The sequence below is a fragment of the Heptranchias perlo genome, unplaced genomic scaffold (genome assembly GCF_035084215.1).
Source record: "Heptranchias perlo isolate sHepPer1 unplaced genomic scaffold, sHepPer1.hap1 HAP1_SCAFFOLD_903, whole genome shotgun sequence".
Classification (NCBI taxonomy): domain Eukaryota; kingdom Metazoa; phylum Chordata; class Chondrichthyes; order Hexanchiformes; family Hexanchidae; genus Heptranchias; species Heptranchias perlo.
The window spans coordinates 57,419-75,965 of NW_027139944.1; the positions used below are offsets into that span (position 1 = coordinate 57,419).

Here is an 18,547-nt window from a genome sequence, read left to right on the forward strand (position 1 = left end):
GTCTGCCCCTACCCACTGGGTCTGTAACTGAGAGACAGTGTCTGCCCCCGCCCACTGGGTCTGTAACTGAGAGACAGTGTCTGCCCCTACCCACTGGGTCTGGAACTAAGAGATAGTGTCTGCCCCTACCCACTGGGTCTGTAACTGAGAGACAGTGTCTGCCCCTACCCACTGGGTCTGTAATGGTGAGAGAGACAGTGTCTGCCCCTACCCACTGGGTCTGTAACAGAGAGACAGTGTCTGCCCCTACCCACTGGGTCTGCAATGGTGAGAGAGGCAGTGTCTGCCCCTATCCACTGGGTCTGTAACCGAGAGACAGTATCTGCCCCTATCCACTGGGTCTGTAACTGTGACAGAGACAGTGTCTGCCCCTACCCACTGGGTCTGTAACCGAGAGACAGTGTCTGCCCCTACCCACTGGGTCTGTAACTGAGAGACAGTGTCTGCCCCTATCCACTGGGTCTGTAACCGAGACACAGTATCTGCCCCTACCCACTGGGTCTGTAACTGAGAGACGGTGTCTGCGAGCACCCACTGGGTCTGTAACTGTGAGAGAGACAGTGTCTGCCCCTACGCACTGAGTCTGTAACGGTGAGAGAGACAGTGTCTGCCCCTACGCACTGGGTCTGTAACGGTGAGATAGACAGTGTATGCCCCTACCCACTGGGTCTGTAACGTTGAGCGAGACAGTGTCTGCCCCTACCCACTGGGTCTGTAACTGAGAGACAATGTCTGCCCCTACCCACTGGGTCTGTAACTGAGACAATGTCTGCCCCTACCCACTGGGTCTGTAACTGAGAGACAGTGTCTGCCCCCGCCCACTGGGTCTGCAACTGAGAGACAGTGTCTGCGAGCACCCACTGGGTCTGTAACTGTGAGAGAGACAGTGTCTGCCCCTACGCACTGGGTCTGTAACTGTGAGAGAGACAGTGTATGCCCCTACCCACTGGGTCTGTAACGGTGAGAGAGACAGTGTCTGCCCCTACCCACTGGGTCTGTAACATTCAGGGAGACAGTGTCTGCCCCCGCCCACTGGGTCTGTAACTGAGAGACAATGTCTGCCCCTACCCACTGGGTCTGTAACTGAGAGACAATGTCTGCCCCCGCCCACTGGGTCTGTAACCGAGAGACAATGTCTGCCCCTACCCACTGGGTCTGTAACAGAGAGACAGTGTCTGCCCCTACCCACTGGGTCTGTAACAGAGAGACAGTGTCTGCCCCTACCCACTGGGTCTGTAACGGTGAGAGAGACAGTGTCTGCCCCTACCCACTGGGTCTGTAACAGAGAGACAGTGTCTGCCCCCGCCCACTGGGTCTGTAACTGAGAGACAGTGTCTACCCCTACCCACTGGGTCTGTAACAGAGAGACAGTGTCTGCCCCTACCCACTGGGTGTGTAACTGAGAGACAGTGTCTGCCCCTACCCACTGGGTCTGCAACCAAGAGACTGTATCTGCCCCTATGCACTGGGTCTGTAACTGTGACAGAGACAGTGTCTGCCCCTACCCACTGGGTCTGTAACTGAGAGACAGTGTCTGCCCCTACCCACTGGGTCTGTAACAGAGAGACAGTGTCTGCCCCTACCCACTGGGTCTGTAACTGAGAGACAGTGTTTGCCCCCGCCCACTGGGTCTGTAACAGAGAGACAGTGTCTGCCCCTACCCACTGGGTCTGTAACTGAGACAGACAGTGTCTGCCCCTACCCACTGGGTCTGTAACTGAGAGACAGTGTTTGCCCCCGCCCACTGGGTCTGTAACAGAGAGACAGTGTTTGCCCCCGCCCACTGGGTCTGTAACAGAGAGACAGTGTCTGCCCCCGCCCACTGGGTCTGTAACAGAGAGACAATGTCTGCCCCCGCCCACTGGGTCTGTAACAGAGAGACAGTTTCTGCCCCTACCCACTGGGTCTGTAACTGAGAGACAGTGTCTGCCCCTACCCACTGGGTCTGTAACTGAGACAGACAGTGTCTGCGCCCGCACACTGGGTCTGTAACGGTGAGAGAGACAGTTTCTGCCCCTACCCACTGGGTCTGTAACTGAGAGACAGTGTCTGCCCCTACCCACTGGGTCTGTAACTGAGACAGACAGTGTCTGCGCCCGCACACTGGGTCTGTAACTGAGAGACAATGTCTGCCCCCGCACACTGGATCTGTAACCGAGGGACAATGTCTGCCCCCGCCCACTGGGTCTGTAACTGAGAGACAGTGTCTGCTCCTACCCACTGGGTCTGTAACCGAGAGACAATGTCTGCCCCCGCACACTGGGTCTGTAACTGAGAGACAATGTCTGCCCCCGCCCACTGGGTCTGTAACTGAGAGACAGTGTCTGCCCCTACCCACTGGGTCTGGAACTGAGAGACAGTGTCTGCCCCCGCCCACTGGGTCTGTAACTGAGAGACAGTGTCTGCCCCTACCCACTGGGTCTGTAACTGAGAGACAGTGTCTGCCCCCACCCACTGGGTCTGTAACTGAGAGACAGTGTCTGCCCCCACCCACTGGGTCTGTAACTGAGAGACAGTGTCTGCCCCCACCCACTGGGTCTGTAACTGAGAGACAGTGTCTGCCCCCGCCCACTGGGTCTGTAACTGAGAGACAGTGTCTGCCCCCACCCACTGGGTCTGTAACTGAGAGACAGTGTCTGCCCCCACCCACTGGGTCTGTAACTGAGAGACAGTGTCTGCCCCCACCCACTGGGTCTGTAACTGAGAGACAGTGTCTGCCCCCACCCACTGGGTCTGTAACTGAGAGACAATGTCTGCCCCCGCCCACTGGGTCTGTAACCGAGAGACAATGTCTGCCCCTACCCACCTCTGCTCAGTCAGGAGACAACACAGAGTCAACAGGTTCATCTGCTGATATCTGATAGTGAAGCTGTGCTGTGTCAGGAGACAAACCAGAGAGCCCTGTGGAGGACGGGTGTGATCTTCACCTACCCTTTCTTCACATACTGATACGCCAAATCCCTCAAACCAGGTCTGAAGATGGAGATTCGATGCCAAGTTGTCTTCTGGCTGATGTCTCCTGCAATAATTGAGCAATAACTTTACCAAAGCATTGTTGAGCCTGATACACGTCACGTCACACAATCCCGAGGTGATTCACGCCTCCCCATGATAGAACCGTACACTCAGACACCATTCGGCCCATCCTGCCTGCGTCGGCTCGTTGAAAAAGATGTCCATTTAGTCCCACTAAAATGATCGGGGAATTTTTGGGGGCAGGGGCACCGGTCGGAACGGCCGGCGGGGGCGGTCGGAACGGCGGGAGGGGGCGGGGGCACCGGGCGGAACGGCCGGCGGGGGCGGGGGCACCGGTCGGAACGGCGGGCGGGGGCACCGGTCGGAACGGCGGGCGGGGGCACCGGTCGGAACGGCGGGCGGGGGCACCGGTCGGAAAGGCGGGCGGGGCGGGGGCACCGGTCGGAACGGTGGGCGGGGGCGGGGCCACCGGTCGGAACGGCGGGCGGGGGCGGGGCCACCGGTCGGAACGGCGGGCGGGGGCGGGGCCACCGGTCGGAACGGCGGGCGGGGGCGGGGCCACCGGTCGGAACGGCGGGCGGGGGCGGGGCAAACAGGTTGAGCTTGTGAAAGAATCTGACCTCTCACCAGCCCCCCCACCCTTGGGTGAAGCAGGGTTGGGGAAGGATGGACGGAGGGTTAGGGGTGAGGTGAGTACCTGCAGAACAAGGGTCAGGGTTTAGTGGGTAGCTCAAAGGAAGGGTAGTGATGGGAGGGGGTGGTAGGAAGAACAGTGGTGAAGGGGTCTGGGATGCGATGTAATTGTGTGGATACAGGAGAAGGAACGAGTCCAGTCAATGGGAACAGAGCTTGTGAGCACCATATTTCCCCCATTATCACAAATGCAGCCTGCTGTTGATTCTGGCTCTTTTCTTAATTTGCAAGAACTTCCTGTCCATAAAACCTTACTCCCACTCACCCTCCTGGCTCTCCATTTCACAATTCTTCAAATAAACTTTATCTGACACTTCCCTCTTGCGTTTCTTCAGAAATTGCTAGAAACTGCAGCAAAATATTCCATCAGTACAGCTGAGTGAACTGTGCTGATACATCCTGGGAAATTAGGGATACTGTACATGCTCAGACTTTCCAATTCAAATTCAACCCACACCATCACAGCTCTGGGCAAACTCAACAAGCCCAAAGCCCAGGCATCTGTGAGAGACTGAGGTCTCTGAATGAAAGATTTAAAAGACACCAAGACAATTCAAAGGATAAAGCTGGTTATGATGAAAGATTTTATTTTTTGATATTACCTTGCTACTGCATTTCCCTGCATACATTAAACTGAGAGACAATTAAAAGCCTCTGCTGGCTGTGAAACACTTCTAGAAATGAAACTTCTTAGAAATTTCAGTTACTGAGAAAAAAGGGCAGATCAAAAAACATTTCAGCTAAAAGATTTTCAGTCAACGTTGAGTGAGTTGTGGGGAAAAGCCCCGCCATGTACAGACTGTGGGGTTACAGGGTGGGCAGTTCACATCGGTAAATCCCACATAACATGGGCACAACAGTTTATAATAGGAAAAAGTTGACATAACAGTGATAAAATGTGAGGACAGGCAATGCAGACAGAAAGTGTGCAGAGACGCAGATGTTTATATAAAATATAGATATATAGATTAAACAAACTATTGGTACATATTAACAGTTATCAATGTATATTAATTGAACTATTAAGTTAATGTGACTTAATGTATATTATTGGAACTAATGTATAATTGTTTATTCCTATTTATTAATGTAACTACATTAATGTAACTAATGTAGACTTGTGTAATTAATATATAGTTCCACTTCTATACATAATTAAGCATTAATGAAAGTATCTGAATGCATTGAGTGCAAGATTATTGATGGAGCTCATCGACTTCTTTGTCACTAAGATTGAGTTCAGCTGCCTCTGACACTTCCCTCCCTCCCCCTCGCTCACCGAGCCAAACTTCCCCTAAGGATCCCCCCCGTCCTAGCCCTGAATCTTTCTCTAATTTCTCTCCTGTCTCTCCTCATTCTCTCTCCAAACTCATCTTGACCATGAGACCCACCTCCTTCTCCCTCGACCCTATTCCCACTAAACTGCTGACCACCCAACTTCCCTTCCTGGCCCCCATGCCAGCTGATATTGTTAACGGTTCCCTCTCCTCAGGTGCTGTCCCCCTTCCCTTCAAATCTGCTGTCATCACCCGCTCCTCAAAAAACCCACCCTTGACCCCCTCTGTCCTTGCAAACTACCCCCCCATCTCCAACCTCCCTTTCCTCTCCAAAGTCCTTCAACATGTTGTCGTCTCCCAAATCCGTGTCCATCTTTCCCATAACTCCATGTTTGAATCCCTCCAATCAGGTTTCCGCCCCTTATCAAAACGGCCCTTATCAAAGTCACAAATGAGATCCTCTGTGACTGTGACTGTGGTAAACTCTCCCTCCTCATCCTTCTCCACCTGTCTGCAGCCTTTCACACGATTGACCACTCCATCCGCCTCCAACGCCTCTCCTCCATTGTCCAGCTGGGTGGGACTGCCTTCACCTGCTTCCATTCTTATCTATCCAGTCGTATCGGAGAATCTCCTGTAATGGCTTCTCTTCTCTCTCCCACACCGTTACCTCTGGAGTCCCCAAGGATCGATCCTTGGCCCCCTCCTATTTCTCATCTACATGCTGCCCCTCGGCGACATCATCAGGTTCCACATGTACACTGACGACACCCAGCTCTACCTCACCACCACCTCCCTCGACCCCTCCACTGTCTCTCGTTTTTCACATTGCTTGTCCGACATCCAGTACTGGATGAGCAAAAATTTCCTCCAATTAAATATTGGGAAGACCGAAGCCATTGTCTTCGGTCCCCACTGCAAACTGCTCCCTAGGCCACCGACTCCACCCCTCTCTGGTCACTGACTGAAGCTGAATCAGACCGTTCCACATCCTTGGCGTCCTATTTGACCCTGAGATGAGCTTCTGACCACATATCCTCTCCATCACCAAGATCGCCTACTTCCACCTCCGCAACATCGCCCGTCTCCGCCCCGCCTCAGCTCATCTGCTGCAGAAACCCTCATCCATGCCTTTGTTACCTCCAGACTGGACCATTCCAATGGTCTCCTGGCCGGCCTCCCGTCTTCCACCCTCCCTAAACTTCAGCTCATCCAAAACTCTGCTGCTCGTATCCTAACTCGCACCAAGTCCCGTTCACCCATCACCCCTGTGCTCACCGACCTACTTTGGCTCCAGGTCTGGGAACACCTCAATTTTAAAATTCTCATCCTTGTTTTCAAATCCCTCCATGGCCTCGCCCCCTCCCTATCTCTGTAACCTCCTCCAGCCCTACAACTCTCTGATCTGAATCGGGGACAGGGACTCAATAAAATTAACATAAGTAAAGCAACAGTAATGAAGAAAATAATAGCACTAAAGAGTGACAAATCCCCAGGACCAGATGGTTTCCATCCCAGGGTTTTAAAGGAAGCAGGTGAGCACATTGCAGATGCCCGAACTATAATCTTTCAAAGTTCTCTCGATTCAGGAACTGTCCCGCTAGATTGGAAAATTGCACATGTCACTCTGCTTTTTAAGAAAGGAGCAAGAGGGAAACCAGAGAATTATAGACCAGTTAGCCTAACATCTGTTGTGGGGAAAATGCTGGAGTCGATAATTAAGGATAGGGTGACTGAACACCTCGAGAATTTTCAGTTAATCAGAGAGAGCCAGCATGGATTTGTGAAAGGTAGGTCGTGCCTGACAAACCTGATTGAATTTTTTGAAGAGGTGACTAAAGTAGTGGACAGGGGAATGTCAATGGATGTTATTTATATGGACTTCCAGAAGGCATTTGATAAGGTCCCACATAAGAGACTGTTAGCTAAGATAGAAGCCCATGGAATAGAGGGAAAAGTACGGACTTGGTTAGGAAGTTGGCTGAGCGAAAGGCGACAGAGAGTAGGGATAGTGGGTAGGTACTCACATTGGCAGGATGTGACTAGTGGAGTCCCGCAGGGATCTGTCTTGGGGTCTCAATTATTCACAATATTTATTAACGGCTTAGATGAAGGCATAGAAAGTCTCATCTAAATTTGCCGATGACACAAAGATTGGTGGCATTGTAAGCAGTGTAGATGGAAACATAAAATTACAAAGGGATATCGATAGATTAGGTGAATGGGCAAAACTGTGGCAAATGGAATTCAACGGCAATTGATACGAGCTCAATTGCTAAATTTAAATCTGAGATAGATAGCTTTTTGGCAACCAAAGGTATTAAGGGATATGGGCCAAAGGCAGGTATATGGAGTTAGATCACAGATCAGCCACGATCTTATCAAATGGCGGAGCAGGCACGAGGGGCTGAATGGCCTACTCCTGTTCCTATGTTCCTATCTCTGCACTCTTCATGTGAGGTCATCCACTTTGGATCAAAAAAGGATAGAACAGGGTACTTTCTAAATGGTAAAAAGTTAAAAACAGTGGATGTCCAAAGGGACTTAGGGGTTCAGGTACAGAGATCATTGAAGTGTCATGAACAGGTGCAGAAAATAATCAAGAAGGCTAATGGAATGCTGGCCTTTATATCTAGAGGACTAAAGTACAAGGGGGCAGAAGTTATGCTGCAGCTATACAAAACCTGGTTAGACCGCACCTGTGAGCAGTTCTGGGCACCGCACCTTCGGAAGGACATATTGGCCTTGGAGGGAGTGCAGCGTAGGTTTACTGGAATGATACCCGGACTTCAAGGGTTAAGTTATGAGGAGAGATTACACAAATTGGGGTTGTATTCTGTAGAGTTTCGAAGGTTAAGGGGTGATCTGATCGAAGTTTATAAGATATTAAGGGGAACGGATAGGTTGGATGGAGAGAAACTATTTCCGCTGGTTGGGGATTCTAGGAGTAGGGGGCACAGTCTAAAAATTAGAGCCAGACCTTTCAGGAGTGAGATTAGAAAACATTTCTACACACAAAGGGTGGTAGAAGTTTGGAACTCTCTTCCGCAAACGGCAATTGATACTGGCTCAATTGCTAAATTTAAATCTGAGATAGATAGCTTTTTGGCAACCAAAGGTATTAAGGGATATGGGCCAAAGGCAGGTATATGGAGTTAGATCACAGATCAGCCACGATCTTATCAAATGGCGGAGCAGGCACGAGGGGCTGAATGGCCTACTCCTGTTCCTATGTTCCTATCTCTGCACTCTTCCAATTCTCGCCTTTTGTGCATCCCAAATTTTCATCGCTCCACCACTGGCGGCCGTGCCTTCAGCTGCCTAGGCCCTCAGCTCTGGAATTCCCTCCTTAAACCTCTCCGTCTCCCTCCCTCTCTCTCTCCTCCTTTAATACACTCCTTAAAACCTACCGATTTGACCAGGCTTTTGGTCACCTGTCCTAATATTTCCTTATGTGGCTCGGTGTCAAATTTTGTTTGAAAACGGCTTGTGAAGCGTCCTGGGATGTTTTCCACTTGCGCGGGAGACCAGAGGCTAGGGGCTAAGGTAGTCATTAATAAATCCAATAGGGAATTCAGGAGAAACCTCTTCACCCAGAGAGTGGTGAAAATGTGGAACTCGCTACCACGAGGAGTGGTTGAGGTGAATAGTGTCGATGCATTTAAGGGGAAGCTACATAAACACGAGAGGGAGAAAGGAATAGAAGGATATGCTGATAGGGTGAGATGAAGTAGGGAGGGAGGAGGCTCGTGTGGAACATAAAGGCCGGCATAGACCAGTTGGGCCAAATGGCCTGTTTCTGTGCTGTAGTTTCAATGCAACTCGATTGCACCTTAGTTTTATGGTGAGCTTAGCACTAGGGCTCACACGAGACACATTCTGAGGCTCACACCTCACTCAGCAGCAGACATTCAGGAGGTGTTTGGTGTCATTACCTGACGCAAATGTATCGCTGTCCCCTGATCGCCACATTTCATTGGTTGCCAACGAGAAGATTGTTACAGGATTCTTGCCATCGACCTGTCGCATCACAGGGTCCTGCCCAACCCGGCCGAGCAGCTGGACCCGGTTCAGGGCTGGAGACAAACAAACCAAGAACCAGAATACCAGCTGTCTGGAAATAACACCATTACCGACTGATAAACACACTGCAACACTTACCAAGGAACTAAAATAAGGGGCTACGGCGAGAACAGCCTCCAAAAGGTGAGGTCACCGCCGCCCGGCCCCGGGGTCACCGTGGGGTCGCCACGCCTTCCAAGGGGGCCGCACCTGAAATGGAGTTAAGGGCAAAGATGCAGAGCCATCCGTCAAATGACCAATCACGTATCCAATTGCTTAAATGTAAACAAATCCAAAACAGTTTGATTGATGATGATAACAGGCACTGAGCAATGAGGTCTTCACCCACAACACTGCAGCTCACCATGAGAAATCGACCAGATCAGTAATATTAGAATACACCATGGGATTAAAAGGACAGGGGCAGTGTGGATACAAGATTGACGAAGGGACAGAAAGCAGAGAGTAGTGGGGAACAGTTGTTTTTCAGACTGGAGGGGAGTGTACAGTGGTGTTCCCCAGGGTCAGTATTAGGACCACTGCTCTTTTTGATATATATTAATGACCTGGACTTGGGTACAGAGGGTATAATTTCAAAGTTTGCAGATGACATGAAACTCAGAAATGTTGTAAACAATGTGGGGGATAGTAACAGACTTCAAGAGGATAAGACGGACTGGTGAAATGGGCAGACACATGGCAGATGAAATTTAACACAGAAAAATGTGAAGTGATTCATTTTGGCAGGAAGAACGAGGAGAGGCAATATAAACTAAATGTACAATTCTAAAACGGGGTGCAGGAACAGAGAGACCTGGGGGTATATGTGCACAAATCGTTGAAGGTGGCAGGGCAGGTTGTGAAAGTGGTTAAAAAAGCATACGGGATCCTGGGCTTTATAAATAGAGGCATCGAGTACAAAAGCAAGGAAGTCGTGATGAACCTTTATAAAACACTGGTTCGGCCACAACTGGAGTATTGTGTCCAGTTCTGGGCACCGCACTTCAGGAAAGATGCGAAGGCCTTAGAGAGGGTGCAGAAGAGATTTACTGGAATGATTCCAGGGATGAGGGACTTTAGTTACATGGATAGACTGGAGAAGCTGGGATTGTACTCCTTGGAACAGAGACGGTTGCGAGGAGATTTGATCGAGGTATTCAAAATCATGAAGGGTTTTGATAAAGAAAATAAGGAGAAACTGTTTCCAGTGGTAGGAGAGTCGGCAATCAAAGCTCATAGATTTAAGGTGATTGGCAAAAGAACCAAAGGTGACATGAGGAAAAACTTTTTTACACAGCGAGTGGTTAGGATCTGGAATGCACTGCCTGAGGGGGTGGTGGAGGCAGATTCAATCATGGCCTTCAAAAGGGAACTGGATAAGTACTTGAAGGGAAAAAATTTGCAGGGCTACGGGGAAAGAGCAGGGGAACGGGACGAATTGGATAGCTCTTTCAAAGAGCTGGCACAATGGGCCGAATGGCCACCTTCTGTGCTGTAACCATTCTGATACTGTGTGCACCCGTCATTATACCCTGAGATTACCCTCCAACCCGCCACAGGAGACTAGTGGTAGGGGCAAAAGGGGCAAGGCCGGGTTGGGGAGGGGGGGGCGAGGCCGGGTTGGGGAGGGGGGGGCGGCCGGGTTGGGGAGGGGGGGGCGAGGCCGGGTTGGGGAGGGGGGGGGCGAGGCCGGGTTGGGGAGGGGGGGGCGAGGCCGGGTTGGGGAGGGGGGGGCGAGGCCGGGTTGGGGAGGGGGGGGGCGAGGCCGGGTTGGGGAGGGGGGGGGCGAGGCCGGGTTGGGGAGGGGGGGGGGCGAGGCCGGGTTGGGGAGGGGGGGGGCGAGGCCGGGTTGGGGAGGGGGGGGGGCGAGGCCGGGTTGGGGAGGGGGGGGGGCGAGGCCGGGTTGGGGAGGGGGGGGCGAGGCCGGGTTGGGGAGGGGGGGGGCGAGGCCGGGTTGGGGAGGGGGGGGGGCGAGGCCGGGTTGGGGAGGGGGGGGCGAGGCCGGGTTGGGGAGGGGGGGGGCGAGGCCGGGTTGGGGAGGGGGGGGGGCGAGGCCGGGTTGGGGAGGGGGGGGGGCGAGGCCGGGTTGGGGAGGGGGGGGGGGCGAGGCCGGGTGGGGAGGGGTGGGGGGGGCAAGGCCGGGTGGGGAGGGGGGCGAGGCCGGGTGGGGCGGGGCCGGGTGGGGAGGGGGGGGGGGCAAGGCCGGGGGGGGGGGGGGTGGGGGGCGAGGCCGGGTGGGGGGGGGGGGGGGGGCGAGGCCGGGTTGGGGGGGGGGGGGCGAGGCCGGGTTGGGGAGGGGGGGGCGAGGCCGGGTTGGGGAGGGGGGGGGCGAGGCCGGGTTGGGGAGGGGGGGGGCGAGGCCGGGGAGGGGGGGGGGCGAGGCCGGGTTGGGGAGGGGGGGGGCGAGGCCGGGTTGGGGAGGGGGGGGGGGCGAGGCCGGGTGGGGAGGGGGGGGGGGGGGGCAAGGCCGGGTGGGGAGGGGGGGTGGGGGGCGAGGCCGGGTGGGGCGGGGCCGGGTGGGGAGGGGGGGGGGGGGGGCGAGGCCGGGTTGGGGGGGGGGGGGGGAGGCGAGGCCGGGTGGGGGGCGAGGCCGGGTGGGGAGGGGGGGGGGGGGCGAGGCCGGGTGGGGCGGGGGGGGGGCGAGGCCGGGGGGGGGGGGGGGGGCCGGGTGGGGAGGGGGGGGCGGGCGAGGCCGGGTGGGGAGGGGGGGGGCGAGGCCGGGTGGGGAGGGGGGGTGGGGAGGGGGGGGGGGGGGCGAGGCCGGGGGGGGGGGGGGGGGGGCCGGGTGGGGAGGGGGGGGCGGGCGAGGCCGGGTGGGGAGGGGGGGGGGCGAGGCCGGGTGGGGGGGGGGGGGGGAGGCGAGGCCGGGTGGGGGGCGAGGCCGGGTGGGGAGGGGGGGGGCGAGGCGGGTGGGGAGGGGGGGGGGGCGAGGCTGGGTGGGGAGGGGGGGGGGGCGAGGCTGGGTGGGGAGGGGGGGGGGCGAGGCCGGGTGGGGCGGGGGGGGGCGAGGCCGGGGGGGGGGGGGGGGGGGGGCCGGGTGGGGAGGGGGGGCGGGCGAGGCCGGGTGGGGAGGGGGGGGGGAGGCGAGGCCGGGTGGGGGGGGGGGGGGGGGGAGGCCGGGTGGGGAGGGGGGGGGGGGCGAGGCCGGGTGGGGGAGGGGGGGGGCGAGGCCGGGTGGGGGGCGAGGCCGGGTGGGGAGGGGGGGGGGGGGGGCGAGGCCGGGTGGGGCGGGGGGGGGGGCGAGGCCGGGTGGGGCGGGGGGGGGGGCGAGGCCGGGTGGGGCGGGGGGGGGGGCGAGGCCGGGTGGGGGGCGAGGCCGGGTGGGGAGGGGGGGGGGGGGCGAGGCCGGGTGGGGCGGGGGGGGGGGGCGAGGCCGGGTGGGGCGGGGGGGGGGGGGCGAGGCGGGTGGGGGGCGAGGCCGGGTGGGGGGCGAGGCCGGGTGGGGGGCGGGGAGGGGGGGGGGGCGAGGCCGGGTGGGGCGGGGGGGGGGCGAGGCCGGGTGGGGCGGGGGGGGGGGGGCGAGGCCGGGTGGGGGGCGAGGCCGGGTGGGGGGCGAGGCCGGATGGGGAGGGGGGGGGGGGCGAGGCCGGGTGGGGAGGGGGGGGGGGGCGAGGCCGGGTGGGGCGGGGGGGGGGGGCGAGGCCGGGTGGGGAGGGGGGGGGGGCGAGGCCGGGTGGGGAGGGGGGGGGGCGAGGCGGGTGGGGAGGGGGGGGGGCGAGGCCGGGTGGGGCGGGGGGGGGGGGCGAGGCCGGGTGGGGCGGGGGGGGGGGGGAGGCCGGGTGGGGCGGGGGGGGGGGGGGCGAGGCCGGGTGGGGCGGGGGGGGGGCGAGGCCGGGTGGGGCGGGGGGGGGGGGGGGCGAGGCCGGGTGGGGGGCGAGGCCGGGTGGGGCGGGGGGGGGGGGGGGGGCGAGGCCGGGTGGGGCGGGGGGGGGGGGGCGAGGCCGGGTGGGGCGGGGGGGGGGGGGCGAGGCCGGGTGGGGGGCGAGGCCGGGTGGGGGGCAAGGCCGGGTGGGGGGCGGGGAGGGGGGGGGGGCGAGGCCGGGTGGGGCGGGGGGGGGGGCGAGGCCGGGTGGGGCGGGGGGGGGGCGAGGCCGGGTGGGGCGGGGGGGGGGCGAGGCCGGGTGGGGCGGGGGGGGGGGGCGAGGCCGGGTGGGGCGGGGGGGGGGGCGAGGCCGGGTGGGGGGCGAGGCCGGGTGGGGGGCGAGGCCGGATGGGGAGGGGGGGGGGGCGAGGCCGGGTGGGGAGGGGGGGGGGCGAGGCCGGGTGGGGAGGGGGGGGGGGCGAGGCCGGGTGGGGAGGGGGGGGGGCGAGGCCGGGTGGGGCGGGGGGGGGGGGGCGAGCCGGGTGGGGCGGGGGGGGGGGGGGCGAGGCCGGGTGGGGAGGGGGGGGGGGGGGCGAGGCCGGGTGGGGAGGGGGGGGGGGGGCGCGAGGCCGGGTGGGAAGGGGGGGGGCGAGGCCGGGTGGGGAGGGGGGGGGGGGCGAGGCCGGGTGGGGAGGGGGGGGGGGGCGAGGCCGGGTGGGGAGGGGGGGGGGGGGGCGAGGCCGGGTGGGGAGGGGGGGGGAGGCGAGGCCGGGTGGGGCGGGGGGGGGGGGGGCGAGGCCGGGTGGGGCGGGGGGGGGGGGGCGAGGCCGGGTGGGGAGGGGGGGGGGGGGGCGAGGCCGGGTGGGGAGGGGGGGGGGGGGGGCGCGAGGCCGGGTGGGGAAGGGGGGGGGGCGAGGCCGGGTGGGGAGGGGGGGGGGGCGAGGCCGGGTGGGGAGGGGGGGGGGGGCGAGGCCGGGGTGGGGAGGGGGGGGGGGGGCGAGGCCGGGTGGGGAGGGGGGGGGAGGCGAGGCCGGGTGGGGAGGGGGGGGGGGGGGGGCAAGGCCGGGTGGGGAGGGGGGGGGGGGGGGGGCAAGGCCGGGTGGGGAGGGGGGGTGGGGGGGCAAGGCCGGGTGGGGCGGGGCCGGGTGGGGAGGGGGGGGGGGGGGCGAGGCCGGGTGGGGCGGGGGGGGGGGCGAGGCCGGGTGGGGCGGGGGGGGGGGGGGGAGGCGAGGCCGGGTGGGGAGGGGGGGTGGGGCGAGGCCGGGTGGGGAGGGGGGGGGAGGCGAGGCCGGGTGGGGAGGGGGGGGGGGGGGGGCAAGGCCGGGTGGGGAGGGGGGGGGGGGGGGGGGGCAAGGCCGGGTGGGGAGGGGGGGGTGGGGGGGCAAGGCCGGGTGGGGCGGGGCCGGGTGGGGAGGGGGGGGGGGGGGGGCGAGGCCGGGTGGGGCGGGGGGGGGGGGCGAGGCCGGGTGGGGCGGGGGGGGGGGGGGGAGGCGAGGCCGGGTGGGGAGGGGGGGGGGGGCGGGGGGGGGGCAGTGGTGACAATAAGGAAGTTTCTGTAGACACTCTGAGGTTGAATGAGGAAAGAGAGTCGAGAATGGGAGTTCAAGACAAGCAGAGATCCCCATCCAGAGCCCTGGAGCACAGGGAGGGATGATAACAAATGCAGTGGAGAAACAGAAACCATTGATGAGGGACAGGGAGTGAAGGAGGTGCTACTCACATCTCTCCAGTATGAGGGAGGAGGCATCAGTCGATCGATGTCTAACCAGCTGTCGAATTGCCTGCAGGTATATCAACATACACATTATGTAGAACAAAATGGACCGGTCCAGGTCCGGGCCCCAGGCTGTCCCCCGCCCGACCCGTCCGGGCCCCGGGCAAATGTCACACTGAACACATGTACAAATTATTTAAACAGGAAACTCACATTGCAAACTGGTCCTCGCCACATCTTCAGGTGATTGATTTGCTCCTGAAAGGAGTTTCAAGGGGAGGCACATTTTAAAAATACTGCAATGTGAGTGATTTAAATAGATTCCATCACACTGCTCTCAAAACACCGCACCAAACCAAAACTACTACTGTCAGTCTATTACAGGAAACCAGACACTGTCAGTCTATTACAGGAAACCAGACACTGTCAGTCTATTACAGGAAACCAGACACTGTCAGTCTATTACAGGAAACCAGACACTGTCAGTCTATTACAGGAAACCAGACACTGTCAGTCTATTACAGGAAACCAGACACTGTCAGTCTATTACAGGAAACCAGACACTGTCAGTCTATTACAGGAAACCAGACACTGTCAGTCTATTACAGGAAACCAGACACTGTCAGTCTATTACAGGAAACCAGACACTGTCAGTCTATTACAGGAAACCAGACACTGTCAGTCTATTACAGGAAACCAGACACTGTCAGTCTATTACAGGAAACCAGACACTGTCAGTCTATTACAGGAAACCAGACACTGTCAGTCTATTACAGGCAGTTGCAGGAAACCAGACACTGTCAGTCTATTACAGGCAGTTGCAGGAAACCAGACACTGTCAGTGCATTACAGGAAATCAGTCACTGTCAGTCTATTACAGGCAGTTACTGCACAATTCTGGCCTCTTGCACATCCCCAATTTGAATCACTCCACCATTGGTGGGTGAGCCTTCAGCTGCATAGGCCCCAAGCCTCTGGATTTCTCGACCTGACCTCCCCCCACCTTTCTCTTCTCCTTTAAGACACTCCTTAAAATCTACCTCTTCAACCAAGCTATTGGTCACCTGTCTGAATTTCTCCCAGTGTGCATCGGGATCAATTTTGTGTGATAATCGCTCCTGTGAAGCGCCTTGGGATGTTTTACTACGTTAAAGGTGCTATATAAATGCAAGTTGTTGATGTTATTGGTCACTGTGTATGGAAGGCACTGACATTACTTCAGACACCAGGCGAGTCTCTCCCCCCACCCCGGAACTCGCTCTCTCTCTCTCTCCATCCATCTATCTCCCCCTGTCCCGGGGGGTCTCTCTCTCTCTCTCTCTCTCTCTATATCTATCTCCCCCTGTCCCGGGGGTCTCTCTCTCTCTCTCTCTATATCTATCTCCCCCTGTCCCGGGGGTCTCTCTCTCTCTCTCTATATCTATCTCCCCCTGTCCCGGGGGTCTCTCTCTCTCTCTCTATATCTATCTCCCCCTGTCCCGGGGGTCTCTCTCTCTCTCTCTATATCTATCTCCCCCTGTCCCGGGGGCTCTCTCTCTCTCTCTCTATATCCATCTCCCCCTGTCCCGGGGGTCTCTCTCTCTCTCTCTATATCTATCTCCCCCTGTCCCGGGGGTCTCTCTCTCTCTATCTATCTATCTCCCCGTCCCGGGGGTCTCTCTCTCTCTCTCTATCTATCTATCTATCTCCCCCTGTCCCGGGGGGGCTCTCTCTCTCTCTATCTATCTCCCCCTGTCCCGGGGGTCTCTCTCTCTCTCTCTATCTATCTCCCCCTGTCCCGGGGGTCTCTCTCTCTCTCTATATCTATCTCCCCCTGTCCCGGGGGGTCTCTCTCTCTCTCTCTATCTATCGATCTATCTCCCCGTCCCGGGGGTCTCTCTCTCTCTCTATATCTATCTCCCCCTGTCCCGGGGGGGTCTCTCTCTCTCTCTCTATCTATCGATCTATCTCCCCGTCCCGGGGGTCTCTCTCTCTCTCTATCTATCTATCTATCTATCTCCCCGTCCCGGGGGTCTCTCTCTCTCTCTATCTATCCATCTATCTCCCCGTCCCGGGGGTCTCTCTCTCTCTCTCTATCTATCTATCTATCTCCCCCTGTCCCGGGGGTCTCTCTCTCTCTATCTATCTATCTCCCCGTCCCGGGGGTCTCTCTCTCTCTCTCTATCTATCTATCTCCCCCTGTCCCGGGGGGGCTCTCTCTCTCTCTCTCTCTATCTATCTATCTCCCCGTCCCGGGGTCTCTCTCTCTCTCTCTCTCTCTATCTATCTATCTATCTCCCCCTGTCCCGGGGGTCTCTCTCTCTCTCTCTCTCTCTCTCTATCTATCAATCTATCTCCCCCTGTCCCGGGGGTCTCTCTCTCTCTCTCTATCTATCTATCTCCCCCTGTCCCGGGGGTCTCTCTCTCTCTCTCTATCTATCTATCTCCCCCTGTCCCGGGGGTCTCTCTCTCTCTATCTATCTATCTCCCCGTCCCGGGGGTCTCTCTCTCTCTCTATCTATCTATCTCCCCCTGTCCCGGGGGGCTCTCTCTCTCTCTCTCTCTCTCTATCTATCTCCCCCTGTCCCGGGGGTCTCTCTCTCTCTCTCTATCTATCTCCCCCTGTCCCGGGGGGTCTCTCTCTCTCTCTCTATCTATCGATCTATCTCCCCGTCCCGGGGGTCTCTCTCTCTCTCTATCTATCTATCTATCTATCTCCCCGTCCCGGGGGTCTCTCTCTCTCTCTATCTATCCATCTATCTCCCCGTCCCGGGGTCTCTCTCTCTCTCTCTATCTATCTATCTATCTCCCCCTGTCCCGGGGGTCTCTCTCTCTCTATCTATCTATCTCCCCGTCCCGGGGGTCTCTCTCTCTCTCTCTATCTATCTATCTCCCCCTGTCCCGGGGGGGCTCTCTCTCTCTCTCTCTATCTATCTATCTCCCCGTCCCGGGGGTCTCTCTCTCTCTCTCTCTATCTATCTATCTCCCCCTGTCCCGGGGGTCTCTCTCTCTCTCTCTCTCTCTCTCTCTATCTATCTATCTATCTCCCCCTGTCCCGGGGGTCTCTCTCTCTCTCTCTATCTATCTATCTCCCCCTGTCCCGGGGGGTCTCTCTCTCTCTCTCTCTCTATCTATCTCCCCGTCCCGGGGGTCTCTCTCTCTCTCTCCCTCAATCTATCTCCCCGTCCCGGGGGTCTCTCTCTCTCTCTCTATCTATCTATCTCCCCCTGTCCCGGGGGGGCTCTCTCTCTCTCTCTATCTATCTATCTCCCCGTCCCGGGGGTCTCTCTCTCTCTCTCTCTCTCTATCTATCTATCTCCCCCTGTCCCGGGGGTCTCTCTCTCTCTCTCTCTATCTATCTATCTCCCCCTGTCCCGGGGGGTCTCTCTCTCTATCTATCTATCTATCTCCCCGTCCCGGGGGTCTCTCTCTCTCTATCTATCCATCTATCTCCCCGTCCCGGGGGTCTCTCTCTCTCTCTCTATCTATCTATCTATCTCCCCCTGTCCCGGGGGTCTCTCTCTCTCTATCTATCTATCTCCCGTCCCGGGGGTCTCTCTCTATCTATCTATCTCCCCCTGTCCCGGGGGGGCTCTCTCTCTCTCTCTATCTATCTATCTCCCCGTCCCGGGGGTCTCTCTCTCTCTCTCTCTCTATCTATCTATCTATCTCCCCCTGTCCCGGGGGTCTCTCTCTCTCTCTCTATCTATCTATCTCCCCCTGTCCCGGGGGGTCTCTCTCTCTCTCTCTCTATCTATCTCCCCATCCCGGGGGTCTCTCTCTCTCTCCCTCAATCTATCTCCCCGTCCCGGGGGTCTCTCTCTCTCTCTCCCTCTATCTATCTCCCCGTCCCGGGGGTCTCTCTCTCCCTCTCTCTCCCCCACCCCCCTGTCCCGGGGGTCTCTCTCTCTCTCTCTCTCTCCTCCCTGTCCCGGGTCTCTCTCTCTCTCTCTCTCTCTCCTCCCTGTCTCGGGTCTCTCTCTCTCTCTCTCTCTCTCTCCTCCCTGTCTCGGGTCTCTCTCTCTCTCTCTCTCTCCTCCCTGA

At 58.8% G+C, this 18,547-nt stretch overlaps 1 protein-coding gene across 1 annotated transcript in view; it reads right to left on the reverse strand.

Moving 5' to 3' along the window:
* ssbp1 (single-stranded DNA binding protein 1) overlaps window positions 1–15,665 on the reverse strand; it is a 55,896-nt gene extending 40,231 nt beyond the window's left edge. The window contains exons 1-5 of the mRNA XM_067981771.1: window positions 15,589–15,665; window positions 14,738–14,782; window positions 14,531–14,591; window positions 8,882–9,022; window positions 2,932–3,019 (exon numbers count right to left, since the gene is read on the reverse strand). Of these exons, the coding sequence (XP_067837872.1) occupies window positions 2,932–3,019; window positions 8,882–9,022; window positions 14,531–14,591; window positions 14,738–14,761 (314 nt within the window). The 5' untranslated portion in view covers window positions 14,762–14,782; window positions 15,589–15,665. The remainder of the gene's footprint in view (window positions 1–2,931; window positions 3,020–8,881; window positions 9,023–14,530; window positions 14,592–14,737; window positions 14,783–15,588) is intronic.
* Window positions 15,666–18,547: the final 2,882 nt, after the last annotated feature.